This window comes from Pristiophorus japonicus, unplaced genomic scaffold, assembly GCF_044704955.1.
Source record: "Pristiophorus japonicus isolate sPriJap1 unplaced genomic scaffold, sPriJap1.hap1 HAP1_SCAFFOLD_650, whole genome shotgun sequence".
NCBI classification, from domain to species: Eukaryota; Metazoa; Chordata; class Chondrichthyes; family Pristiophoridae; genus Pristiophorus; species Pristiophorus japonicus.
Genome location: NW_027254562.1, coordinates 111,190 through 126,016, shown reverse-complemented (window position 1 = coordinate 126,016; position 14,827 = coordinate 111,190). Strand labels below are relative to the sequence as shown.

At 41.1% G+C, this 14,827-nt stretch overlaps 1 protein-coding gene across 1 annotated transcript in view; it reads right to left on the bottom strand.

Moving 5' to 3' along the window:
- The window catches only part of mtor (mechanistic target of rapamycin kinase), a 269,702-nt gene that overhangs the window by 149,239 nt on the left and 105,636 nt on the right, over nucleotides 1-14,827 (bottom strand). Inside the window, exon 23 of the mRNA XM_070874034.1 lies at nucleotides 12,124-12,269. Within this exon, the coding sequence (XP_070730135.1) occupies nucleotides 12,124-12,269 (146 nt within the window). The remainder of the gene's footprint in view (nucleotides 1-12,123; nucleotides 12,270-14,827) is intronic.

The window sequence follows — 14,827 nt, the reverse complement described above, 5'->3', positions numbered from 1 at the left end:
GTGGTAGAGAATTCCACAGGTTCACCACTCTCTGGGTGAAGAAGTTTCTCCTCATCTCAGTCCGAAATGGCTTACCCCTTATCCTTAGACTGTGACCTCTGGTTCTGGACTTCCCCAACATTGGGAACATTCTTCCTGCATCTAACCTGTCTGAACCCATCAGAATTTTAAACGTTTCTATGAGGTCCCCTCTCATTCTTCTGAACTCCAGTGAATACAAGCCCAGTTGATCCAGTCTTTCTTGATAGGTCAGTCCTGCCATCCCGGGAATCAGTCTGGTGAACCTTCGCTGCACTCCCTCAATAGCAAGAATGTCCTTCCTCAAGTTAGGAAACCAGAACTGTACACAATACTCCAGGTGTGGCTTCACCAAGGCCCTGTACAACTGTAGCAACACCTCCCTGCCCCTGTACTCAAATCCCCTCGCTATGAAGGCCAACATGCCATTTGCTTTCTTAACCGCCTGCTGTACCTGCATGCCAACCTTCAATGACTGATGTACCATGACACCCAGGTCTCGTTGCACCTCCCCTTTTCCTAATCTGTCACCATTCAGATAATAGTCTGTCTCTCTGTTTTTACCACCAAAGTGGATAACCTCACATTTATCCACATTATACTTCATCTGCCATGCATTTGCCCACTCACCTAACCTATCCAAGTCACTCTGCAGCCTAATAGCATCCTCCTCGCAGCTCACACTGCCACCCAACTTAGTGTCATCCGCAAATTTGGAGATACTACATTTAATCCCCTCGTCTAAATCATTAATGTACAGCGTAAACAGCTGGGGCCCCAGCACAGAACCTTGCGGTACCCCACTAGTCACCGCCTGCCATTCTGAAAAGTGCCCATTTACTCCTAATCTTTGCTTCCTGTCTGACAACCAGTTCTCAATCCATGTCAGCACACTATCCCAATCCCATGTGCTTTAACTTTGCACATTAATCTCTTGTGTGGGACCTTGTCGAAAGCCTTCTGAAAGTCCAAATATACCACATCAACTGGTTCTCCCTTATCCACTCCACTGGAAACATCCTCAAAAAATTCCATAAGATTTGTCAAGCATGATTTCCCTTTCACAAATCCATGCTGACTTGGACCCATCATGTCACCTCTTTCCAAATGCGCTGCTATGACATCCTTAATAATTGATTCCATCATCTTACCCACTACCGATGTCAGGCTGACCAGTCTATAATTCCCTGTTTTCTCTCTCCCTCCTTTTTTAAAAAGTGGGGTTACATTGGCTACCCTCCACTCGATAGGAACTGATCCAGAGTCAATGGAATGTTGGAAAATGACTGTCAATGCATCCGCTATTTCCAAGGCCACCTCCTTAAGTACTCTGGGATGCAGTCCATAAGGCCCTGGGGATTTATCGGCCTTCAATCCCATCAATTTCCCCAACACAATTTCCCGACTAATAAGGATTTCCCTCAGTTCCTCCTCCTTACTAGACCCTCTGACCCCTTTTATATCCGGAAGGTTGTTTGTGTCCTCCTTAGTGAATACCGAACCAAAGTACTTGTTCAATTGGTCTGCCATTTCTTTGTTCCCTGTTATGACTTCCCCTGATTCTGACTGTAGGGGACCTATGTTTGTCTTTACTAACCTTTTTCTCTTTACATATTTATAGAAACTTTTGCAATCCGTCTTAATGTTCCCTGCAAGCTTCTTCTCGTACTCCATTTTCCCTGCCCTAATCAAACCCTTTGTCCTCCTCTGCTGAGTTCTAAATTTCTCCCAGCCCCCGGGTTCGCTGCTATTTCTGGCCAATTTGTATGCCACTTCCTTGGCTTTAATACTATCCCTGATTTCCCTTGATAGCCACGGTTGAGCCACCTTCCCTTTTTTATTTTTATGCCAGACAGGAATGAACAATTGTTGTAGTTCATCCATGCGGTCTCTAAATGTCTGCCATTGCCCATCCACAGTCAACCCCTTAAGTATCATTCGCCAATCTATCCTAGCCAATTCACGCCTCATACCTTCAAAGTTACCCTTCTTTAAGTTCTGGACCATGGTCTCTGAATTAACTGTTTCATTCTCCATCCTAATGCAGAGTTCCACCATATTATGGTCACTCTTCCCCAAGGGGCCTCGCACAACGAGATTGCTAATTAATCCTCTCTCATTACACAACACCCAGTCTAAGATGGCCTCCCCCCGAGTTGGTTCCTCGACATATTGGTCTAGAAAACCATCCCTTATGCACTCCAGGAAATCCTCCTTCACCGTATTGTTTCCAGTAAACAAGGAAGAGAAAGGGGCCAATGGTGGAATCTTGTGGTACTCCGAAGGTGACCTGGTGTATGGGGGGGGTGGGAGGATAAACCATTATTGAAGATATGCTAGTTCTGTTGGATGAAATAGGAGTGGAACCAGGCAGAAGGGAGTCACAGAGGAAACAATGAAGCACAATGGACTGATTAACCAAGTTAAACACGAAGGAGAGGTTGAGAATGATGAGGAATAATAACACCTCGGTTGGTCACAAAGGAGATTACTGCCTTTGATGCTGTGGGCAGTCTCTGTGCTGTGGGGCACGGTGGAAACTAGATTGAAGGGATTTGAAAAGACAAATTTTGGAGAGCTGAGCATGAGAGCTTGTAGAGGAGAGAGTGTTTAGAAACAGGATGGTACCTGGGAAGTGTGGAGGTTGGGATAGGTTTATTGAAAGGATGTGACTGCTGCCAACGAACCGGAAGTAGTACCACATGCGCATTTCCAGTGTCTCTTTTTTGTTTGTTGTCGCCATACTGCCCAAAATGAGGAATAAAGAAGCGGATTTAGAGAATTCTGTTAGAACCGTTAATTTTAAATGAAATTCTAACCGTGAGCTTATTTCTTTTTAAAGTTGTTGTTTGTCCTTCAAGACAGCGTTTCTTAAACTGGAACAATCACCAGCAACGTTAACCCAACCTGGTAACATTAATTAAATTTTATTAGTGATGTGCTTCAGCACTTCTCAGATCCTCTGTCTGCTATGGTGAACATTATATTATAAATTTGGGATCAACAGTTATGTGCAGAATCCAGTTCGTTGGCAGGAGTCACTCAGTTATTGAAAATGGGAGTTGTATTGGTAATCTTGACGGGGAAAAGAAAGCAATAGTATCTGAGAAAACAGAGGTATTTAGAATGTAATTGGGGTAAGAGAGATAGTTCTAAATTCGGCTATTGAATGCTCGAGGGAACCCGCTGTTACAAATTGGCAGCCACATTTGTCTACATAACGGTATTGTGCTTCAAAGCAATTCATTGTATGCAAAGCAATTTGAGAAGTTTCTGACAATTTTAATAAAGCACTATATGAATACAAATCTGATGCATAGTCTTATTTCTCAGTAAAATCCCCTCTACCACATAATAATCCTGGTCTAGTATTATAACATTGCATAATACCTTCAGTCCATCACATGATACAGGGCCATATGGAAAATAATTCAAGTGACATCCAACAGCGAGAACAAAGCTCTGAAAAGGTTGAGTCAAGTATAACTGAATGAACCTGAAAATGTTTTGGCACATTTATGTAGTTAACAAAAAGCCAAAATCTTCAACTATTCATTTAAAATTTTACTCAATCCAGTCTGGAAGCATAAAAAAGTATTTTAAAATGATTATTATGTTACTTACACCACTGTGCTATAATCACCCCAGAGGCTACTGTCTGGTATGTGATCTCCTCACATTACACAGATTTTATTTCAGAAAAGTTTCTACTTCAAGTAAAACAGGCTTCAACCAGCTGAACAAAATGATCTATATTCCCCTCAGAATGCCAGCTAATTACTAATTATTAAATAGGGCTTTAATTCCATTGTCCACAGAAGCCCTGTGAGCGTCGCTGGCAAGGTCAGCATTTATTCCCCATCTCCAATTGCCCTCGAGAAAGTGGTGGTGAGCCATTTCCAAATCATTACCATTTCCACATTGTTTCATTCATTGCCAATGTATTAACAGTTTCCAGTATTTGAATGGAAATACCTTTTCAAGGCCTCTTAATTGCAATAACATTTAAGCCCACTTTCTTTGTTTTGCACTTATGGATTAATGGCATGAAATAGGCTGCATTTCAAATAGAATTAAACTAGATAAGCTTCATAAAATTATAAAATGCTATCTCCTATAGCAGTTTGAAGTGCTGCAACATAACTGTGCCCCTATAAAGCATGCTGATTCTAGTACTTCTTGTCTTCATCATCCTGAATACCGAACCATACAGAAAAAATATATTTTTTAAATTCACTCGAAAAAAATTCAGCAGAGATCCGACAGAAAATAAAAAGAAAGTTTAACGTATTACAACAGGGCCAGTCGCATTATGCAGAAGCACTAAAATGGAGAGAGCATAGTTTAAAGATTAGAGGAATGGGAGCCAATGCAGATCAGCAAGGATATTGGGGGGGGGGGGGGCGGAAGGGCGGGTGCGGGGAGAATGGTGCACGGGACACAGTGCAAGACAGAAAATGTACAGCATAGTTTTGGATAAGTTGGAGTTTATGGAGGGTGGAGGACGGGAGGCCAGCAAGGTAAGAGAGAGAGAGATTTTTTTAAAAATTCATTCAAGGGATGTAGGCATTGCTGACAAGGCCAGCATTTATTGCCCATCCCTAATTGTCCTTGAGAAGGTGGTGGTGAGCTGCCTTCTTGAACCAGCTGCAGTCCGTGTGGTGAAGGTACTCACACAGCGCTGTTAGGGAGGGAGTTCCAGGATTTTGACCCAGTGACGATGAAGTAATGGTGATATATTTCCAAGTCAGAATGGTATGTGTTAATGAACCTTGGGTGAAGAAGCATATACAAGGGTTTTAGCTGAGGAAGGAATGGAGGCAGGCAACACTGACTAGGTAGAAGAAAGAAAGAAGTCACGTAGTAGTTGTCGGGTGATATGAAGCTTGAGTTTTAAAAGCCTATGGATTGTAGCTGAACGTTAAGACAGGGAGGTGAGGAGTTGAGATCTTGGGAAAGAATAATTTGGATTGGGAGGTATCTCAATATCAATCGTAAAGATACTGGAAAGAGCAAAAGGAAGAGAGGTTTGGATGATGTTTTTGAGGTTTAAAGGTGTACGGCAATGTCACTTGCAATTTGCAGAGCGGACAAGAGTCAAATTCTCCCCTTCAAGAAAGTTTACCAATTACTGTTGTATCATCTTCAACAGGAAACAAAGCAAACAAAGATAAGGAAGTTTAAGCAGTAACATATTTTTGCCATTAAATTGACTGGAAAATTATTTTAGATAAATAGAACACTTGTACCTAAAAATAAATATCTGCACAACTGAAATATCTGAGTCACAAAAGAATCTAGTTTATTGCAACTAAGTTTGCTATCTTGATGCCAAGTACAATCAAGGATTTTTTGTCCATTCAGTCTTCAGAATTACATCAGAACTATCAGGCTGTAACTCTGTGCTACTTAGTCTGAGAGACTCACTTAGCTTCCATTATTGAATTCTGACAAAGGGCCCACACCTAAAATATTAACCAGTCTTTTCTCTTTACAGGTGCTGACAAACTTGCTATGCATTTCCAGCAACTGCTATTCTTGAAGTTCAACACAGATAAATGTGAGGTATTACGTTTTGGTAAGAATAATAGGGAGGTCACATTATTTGGAGGGCGAGAGTCTAGGTGGGGTAGAGGAACAAAGGGATCTTGGAGTATAAATACACAAAGGTCATAAAAATAGCAAACCAAGCACTGGGGTTTATTTCTAGAGGTATAGAATTGAAAAGTAGAGAAGTTATGCTAAACCTGTATCGAACTTTGTTTAGAGTACTGCGTACAGTTCTGCTCGCCATATTACAAAAAGGATATAGAGGCACTGGAGAGGGTTCAGAGAAGATTTACGCAGATGATACCAGAAATGCGAGGGTATACATATCAGGAAAGGATGAATAGGCTGGGTCTCTTTTCCCTTGAAAAAACATAGAAACATAGAAAATAGGTGCAGGAGTAGGCCATTCGGCCCTTCGAGCCTGCACCACCATTCAATAAGATCATGGCTGATCATTCCCTCAGTACCCCTTTCCTGCTTTGTCTCCATACCCTTTGATCTCTTTAGCCGCCAGGGCCATATCTAACTCCCTCTTGAATATATCTAACGAACTGGCATCAACAACTCTCTGCGGTAGAGAATTCCAGAGGTAACAACTCTGAGTGAAGAAGTTTCTCCTCATCTCGGTCCTAAATGGTTTACCCCTTATTCTTAGACTATGTCCCCTGGTTCTGGACTTCCCCCAACATCAGGAACATTCTTCCTGCATCTAACCTGTCCAGTCCCGTCAGAATTTTATGTTTCTATGAGATCCCCTCTCATTCTTCTAAACTCCAGTGAATACAGGCCCAGTTGATCCAGTCTCTCTTCATATGTCAGTCCTGCCATCCCGGGAATCAGTCTGGTGAGCCTTTGCTGTACTCCCTCAATAGTAACAACGTCCTTCCTCAGATTAGGAGACCAAAACTGAACACAATATTCCAGCTGAGGCCTCATTAAGGCCCTTACAACTGCAGCAAGACCTCCCTGCTCCTATACTCAAATCCCCTAGCTATGAAGGCCAACATGCCATTTGCCACCTGCTGTACCTGTATGCCAACTTTCAATGACTGATGTACTATGACACCCAGGTCTCATTGCACCTCCCCTTTTCCTAATCTGCCACCATTCAGATAATCTGCCTTCATGTTTTTGCCACCAAAGTGGATAACCTCACATTTATCCACATTATACTGCATCTGCCATGTATTTGCCCACTCACCTAACCTGTCCAAGTTACCCTGCAGCCTCTTAGCATCCTCCTCACACCACCACCCAGCTTAGTGTCATCTGCAAACTTGCAGATATTACACTCAATTCCTTCATCTAAATCATTGATGTATATTGTAAATAGCTGGGGTCCCAGCACTGAGCCCTGCAGTACCCCACTAGTCACTGCCTGCCATTCTGAGAAGGACCCATTTATCCCGACTCTCTGCTTCCTGTCTGTCAACCAGTTCTCTATCCACATCAATACATTACCCCCAATACCATGTGTTTTAACTTTGCACACTAATCTCTTCTGTGAGACCTTGTCAAAAGCTTTTTGAAAGTCCAAATACACCACAACTACTGGTTCTCCCTTGTCCACTCTGCTAGTTGTATCCTCAAAAAATTCTCGAAGATTTGTTAAGCATGATTTCCCTTTCATAAATCCATGCTGACTTGGACCGATCCTGTCATTGCTTTCCAAATGTGCTGCTATTTCATCTTTAATAATTGATTCCAACATTTTCCCCACCACCGATGTCAGGCTAACGGTCTATAATTCCCTGTTTTCTCTCTCCCTCCTTTTTTAAAAAATGGTGTTACATTAGCTACCCCCTCGTCCATAGGAACTGATCCAGAGTCGATAGACTGTTGGAAAATGATCACCAATGCATCCACTATTTCTAGGGCCACTTCCTTAGACTGGGATGCAGGCCCTGGGGATTTATCAGCCTTCAATCCCATCAATTTCCCGAACACAATTTACTGACTAATAAGGATTTCCTTCAGTTCCTCCTGCTCGCTAGACCCTCAGCCCCCTAGTATTTCCGGAAGGTTATATGTGTCTTCCTTTGTGAGGATAGAACCAAAGTATGTGTTTAATTGGTCTGCCATTTCTTTGTTCCCCATGATAAATTCGCCTGATTCTGACTGCAAGGGACATACATTTGTCTTCACTAATCTTTTTCTCTTCACATATCTATAGAAGCTTTTGCAGTCAGTTTTTATGTTCCCAGCAAGCTTCCTCTCATGCTCTATTTTCCCCCTCCTAATTAAACCCTTTGCCCTCCTCTGCTGAATTCTAAATTTCTCCCAGTCCTCAGGTTTGTTGCTTTTTTATCTGGCCAATTTATATGCCTCTTCTTTGGATTTAACACTATCCTTAATTTTCCTTGTTAGCCACGGTTGAGCCATCTTCCCCATTTTATTTTTACTCCAGAAAGGGATGTACAATTGCTGAAGTTCATCTATGTGATCTTTAAATGTTTGCCATTGCCTATCCATCAACCCTTTAAGTATCATTCGTCAGTCTATTCTAGCCAATTCATGTCTCATACCATCGAAGTTACCTATCCTTAAGTTCAGGACCCAAGTCTCTGAATTAACTGTGTCACTCTCCATCTTAATAAAGAATTGTACCATATTATGGTCACTCTTTCCTAAAGGGCCTCGCACAACAAGATTGCTAATTAGTCCTTTCTCATTACACATCACCCAGTCTAGGATGGCCAGCCCCCTAGTTGGTTCCTCGACATATTGGTCTAGAAAACCATCCCTAATACACTCCAGGAAATTCTCCTCCACTGTATTGTTACCAGTTTGGTTAGCCCAATCTCTATGTAGATTAAGATCGCCCACGATAACTGCTGTACCTTTATTGCACACATCCCTAATTTCTTATTTGATGCTGTCCCCAACCTCACTACTACTGTTTGGTGGTCTGTACACAACTCCCACTAGCGTTTTCTGCCCTTTGGTATTCCGCAGCTCTACCCATACAGCTTCCACATCATCCAAGCCAATGTCCTTCCTTACTATTGCGTTAATTTCCTCTTTAACCAGCAACGCTACCCCACCTCCTTTTCCTTTCTGTCTATCCTATCTGAATGTTGAATACCCCAGGATGTTGAGCTCCCAGCCTTGGTCACCCTGGAGCCATGTCTCCGTAATCCCAATTATATTAATTCATCCACCTTATTATGAATATTCCTCGCATTGAGGCACAGAGCGTTCAGGCTTATCTTTTTAACACACTTTGTCCCTTTAGAATTAAAAGGCTGAGGGGTAACCTAATAGAGGTCTTCAACATTATGAAACGCTTTGATGGAATGGATACAGTGGGGCAGAGCATAATTAGAGGCTATCATTATACGATAGTCACCAAGAAATCCAATAGGGAATTCAGAAAAAAATTCTTTACCCAAAGAGTGGTGAGAATGTGGAACTCGCTACCACAGGGCGTGGTTGATGCGAATTTATAGATGCATTTAAGCAGAGACTAGAAAAGCATGAGGGAGTAGGGAATAGAAGGTTATGCTGATAGATTTAGATGAGGAAAGACGGGAGGAGACTCGAGTGGAGCATAAACGCCGGCATGGACTGGTTGGGCCGAATGGCCCGTTTCTGTGTCATATATCCTATGTAATCCTATCCAATGTAAGCTTTAACTGTACTTATAAATTCATATAGATTTACAAAGTAATGCACATTTAATGCAAGTCTCTTGATACCATCTGTTTTAGCTTTGTACACAGAGCTGGGAGAATAAATCTTTTGGGGTTTTAAAAAAAAAAACATTTATCTACATTAACACAGGAAACAAAAGCTGTTAAAACACTATAGTTGCAGCTTGCGTGCATTCTCCCTTCAGTAAGCAATTGAGCAAGAAACAGAAAACTTTTCTTGCCAAGTATCATGAACAGAGATACGAGAAATTACTTCTGCATCATGTTGATGGTGTATTTATAATGTTGAAGTCTTTGGGGGAAATTTTAACCTAATCTGCTAGTCGGTAAACTGTTGAAACCCAAGTCAACGGAGAGCAATATTGGACAGGGTGTAAAACTGCCATTCCACCCGATCCCATAGGTTTCCTGCCTGACGAGTTAGGTTAAAATGACCCCCCTTTTGTCTCTTCCTTAGGATCCAAATGTTGACCTGTTACGGAGTGCGTTCCATAGCACTGCAGTGACAGAAAACAATTTAAATGCACTAGTATCTGTAAAGTCGTAATTTACAACTTTGCTTTCTGGTTGTCATATCTTCCCAAATGGCTGGAGAAGGTACGCCCAGGCCACTGTCCGGAAAACTCAATGCTGAGCTACTCTACCCATCAACTGCCGAGAAAAATGGTAGTCTCATCCTTTCGAGTTACCAGCAAAAACCATTATATAATCTATTGTTTAATAATGTATGTGTTTCTTCCATTTAAAATGAGGTAGCTTCAGGTTTCAAATCAATTAAAGAAAATTCCGTAGAACTTCAAAGTAGCTGTCGACACCCAGTTAACTTGTTACAACTGACATTTTTGACAGCACTTGCAGTATCTGTCAGAAACTGCTTTAATATTAATGACATTGATAACATTATTTCTAACTCTCATAAAATCCAGCCAAGTAAGGCAAGGTTCAGTCAAGTAGAACGAAAAGGTTACAAAGTTCTATTAAAAAAATACCTATCCCATTTGATCATTCTTGTTAATTACTACTTTTAGTGGCTATTACAGATTATTACTTGGAGCTCCAAGCGAGGCCAGAATCCCAGACCTGCATTTTTCTTGCAGTGAACTACCAATTTTCAATTAAGTATATGAGAAACACCTCAAATGACAGCCAACCAGCTTATACAGCTGAACTATTTACCCCTGTTTAAAAGTCCTGGACTGCTAATAGCTCTTAAAAGCAATGGACAACATGACTCAAAGTAAACTTCCATTATTTATGGAATAAAATGACTTTCATGAAATAAAACAAGATGCCCATATGAAAATCAACAGAATATTACATCGACTGCTCGAGAGTTGATCCAGGTGCCTTATTGAAACCATATTTCCACCTTATTAGTTTCGGAAAGTAGCACATGCCACCAGTGTTCCAGAGCTTTTCTTAATGCAAGCTAATTACAGGCAAATTCAGAGCAATTTTTATACTTGCACAAACAGAGCTGTGAATGGAATATAAAGTGGAAAAAACTAGAAGCAACAGAATGGTGAATATGTAACAGAAATATACACTTTGATTATCATATGCACGCATCTCATCTTTGACATGCATGGCTGCGCAAAGATTGCAAAACTATTAAATGCACCCAACATGGGAAATTTTGGATGCTGTTGCTGAAGCAACTTGCATCAACCATTTCCATTAATCTATAAAACGTTAAGAAAATAATTTAATGGAAACTTTAGGATGTTGAGTTGTATTTCCTCGAGTCGAGTTTCATTTTGAAAACGGCAAATGGCCCATTAGCTCCGAACATATTGTCGATCTCAACTCTGAAAAATCAGCAATAATCTTCACTGGAACAAAGCTTTTCATGCTCACACTAAATGGATCATTGAAATAAGTCTTTTTAGACTTAAATTTAAAAAAACAAATTAAAGCAAAACCCCAGGTTAAATATAAACGCAACTGTCTCCGTACCAAGATTTATTCAGATCTCTAAACTTGAGAAAATTCTTCCAAAATATCAAACCCAAAGTATGCAACACATTTCAAACAATAAAACAGTTATATTTTGAAACATGTGAAAGAGTTGAGATTTTTTCCAACTACAAGTACGTACTCAAGCGTGTAGGATAGGTTAGAAATCTGGCTGATATAAATGTAGCATAAAGACAATATATGATTTTCTATCAACTTTTTCCATCCACAGCTGCTTTGCTCAATATCTGTGCTGCAGTGAACATTTTACTAAAGTTCATCTTTCAATTTAGTTTGTGTAGTTTTCTTTATGAATTTTAAAAACAGAAGACTGCTCAGTCAATGCTATCAGCCTCCTCTTAAGCGGGAGGTAATCTCTGCTTAATACAAATTCAAATCAGTACATGATAACCTCCTGGAAGGGGAAGGAAACTGGCACTGTACAGTTTTAATACACTAGACTATCTCCCGAATTATACTGCCACTTTTGCATCAATAAGCACCTCAAACCGCTTGCACAGTTGCAAAAATGGCAAAATAGCTGAACCCTTAGTTTAAAATAAAAATTGCAATCTCAATAATTACAAAGTGCAATCCTTAAATTGTACCAGATCATCTATCGCTTCAACCATGGTGATTTAATTTTTGTGGAGACCAGGGGGTGAAATTGGACATGGGCAGGATGCAAAACAGGCAGTATTGCATCTGTCTCCCGTTATGCACCTCGCCCAATAATCAGTTCCGCTGACTTCAACAGAGCCAGATATCGGAAGTGCTGTATAACGGTCGGCGAAAAAGATTCCACCTGTGTTTGTGTCCACGCCAGTGCCCAATTTCATTCCCCCTAGGTTTCACCATCACTAATTATATTTCAGACCTGCCACTGCAATCAAAACTGCAGTGCAAGTATTTTCAACACTTCTTTAAACTCAGTTGTTCTATTTACCTGATTAATGATTCTAGAATTGCAGGACAGGGACCTTTCTGGAACTCCAGCTCCTTATAATGCAAGGCTTTGGCATATGCACGACATTTGGCTGCTCTCTCTCCAAGGAGGACAATGCCATTATCATCTCTCAGTGGTAGAGGCCCCTGATGGAAACAAAGGTGTTAGCTACTTGTTTTTCCTTCAAACAAAAATGTATTAAACTTTTTGCCAAAACATTTGGAGCCACCCAGCTGACGGATGAGTGCGCGAAGACGATGAACAAAATGTTCTATATTTTACAACCAATGTCTGCATCGAGCACCTGGCGGGGATGATTTCCTGCAGTAGGTTTGTGTAGCAACATTATAAACTAACACATTTACAATTCCACTAAAAATTAATATGGTACTGACAAGAAGGAATCTTCCTGCAATTCCTTACGGTGTCATAAGACATTGCCACTGGAAGAAACCACGCCCACAGCACGAGTTAGGTGCAGTGTAAAGCCCCTTCTACAATCACAGATGGGATCCTTTTGCAAATTTGGTTCATTTGCAAATTTAAAATACAATCTTGCATTATTGAAATGCAATAAAGTACCAGAATAGCGAGTCACTTGAATTGCAGTTGTTGAGCAATGAAAAGCAGGACAGCAATGGAGGTGAATAAGCAACACAAATGCCAAATAGTTCAAAAAACAAATTTCTAAAATATGCCACTTTGTATTGTAGGATTATTCTGAGCATGTACAAATTGGAATTTACTGGCCAGATCAGGGGCCCAAAATTCCACATTGCCTTTTTTGCGCTGATTAAGATTAACGGCCAAAGTGCCTGCCCAAGCAGTGTTTTGATGCTGAAACTTTCCGCCCCAGCCAATGGCTCGCAAATGGCCCACCCACACGGCCGCCCCTATCACTGGCCGAATGGCCTCCCCGTTGTCACCCCTATCCCTGGCCGAAAGGAACCCCTGTTGCCACCTCTATCCCCGGCTTGGCTTCCACCTCCCCCTCGCACCCCAAGCTTCTTTGGAAGGCGAGCTCCTGTGTCCAGCCGAGGGAACAATCCTGCCGGCCGGAGAGCCTGGAGAGCAGTTCGGTAGTGGAACTTCTACTCGCAATTTACTGCAATAAATAAAGTTTCTCTTTTCCCTCCGCACATTTTAAGTAGTTTATATACATTACAAGTATTGTTCCTTCCCTCCAAAAGCTACCAGTCAGCTCCTTTTAGAAAGATGACGTCGGTAGTGCCGATTTCGATGGGACTCCCATTTGGTAAGGTAAGGTTTTTCACGATGGTCCCCAGCGGTGTTTTTGAAAAATAAATTTGGGGCGAAACTCGCAAAAACGGTCCCAAGTGACGTCAAAAAAATGTTAACTAAAAAATCGGCAGTTACCTGTTAAGGACAGTGTTATACCCTTAGCGAAACTTGCAAAATTAAGTTAGCCCCAAAAAACACTGATACCTCCAAAGGTTTGGCATTAAATCGTGGCGAATTTTGGGCCGCAATCTCCTATGATCCCTGCGACTTTGTTCATTGCTTGAGAGCACATGGAATTGGACGCAATCTATTTGGCTTGGATCGGGAATTGGTCAGGAGGTAGGAGACAACGCAGTGATAATGGGTATATACTCAATTTGGCAGGATGTGATTAGTTGTGTCCCCCAGGGATCTGCACTGGGGTCTCAGCTTTTCACTGTATTTATAAATGACTTGGATGAAGAAAAAGAGAGTCGCATATCCAAGTTTGCTGAATGACACCAAGTTAGATGGCACAGTAAATCATGTGCATGGGAGCAGAAAATTGCAATGGAACATTAATAGATTAAGTGAGTGGGCAAAACTGTGGCAGATGGAATTTAATGTAGGAAAGTGTGAGGTCATCCACTTTGGACCTAAAAAAGATAGATCAGAGTATTTTCTAAATTTTCTACAATTTCCAAGTACAGAAATCACTATGAGCTATTGGACAGGTACAAAAAATAATTAGACAGACAGGGAAAGGAGATAGTTACCAGGGGGCATAAAAAGGGAGAGGAGGGAGAGTGATAGAATAACAAAGGGAGAGGAGAGACAGAAAAAAGGAGAAAGTGAGACAGAGACAGATTGATGGAGGGGAGGAAAACAGACAGGACAAACAGGAAACAGCAGATAGACAGACATATATTCAGCAAGGGAGGAAAAAGATAGAAAAGAGGAGGGAGAGAGTGAGAGAAATACTGAAGGGAGAATAGACAGAAAACAATTCGGAATCGAAGGCAGAAAGTGAGGTAAATCAAGTCAAGAGGGAGAGCGAGACAATTTGTTTTAGGCACATCAGTATCGTGAGTTAGAGGGAGTGAGTTTACTTTCAGCATTTCCATTAAAAATTAATAATTTTGGAAGTACAGAGTCCAATTGTTTCACATCTGCTATCTATGTTAATGTTGCATGTTGACGAATGGTGAGCAAGTGTCGGCTTAGATAAATATAAAAATAATACAGGGTATATCATTTTGCTCCAGCAAAATTAGATGTGCCCAATGCACTAGCAATATTCCTTGACCCCTACTCCCTGAGTAGGGCTCCTATCTGTACCAATATGACTTTTTTATTTCTTACACCTTATAGTCCAAGAAAGACTACCAGTGTCAAATATTGGACAGTTTTGCACTGCAGGGACATAATCCACTAGGACCGGACTTGAAATTGTCCAAATTCAATTGATTTAATGCCTTTAAAG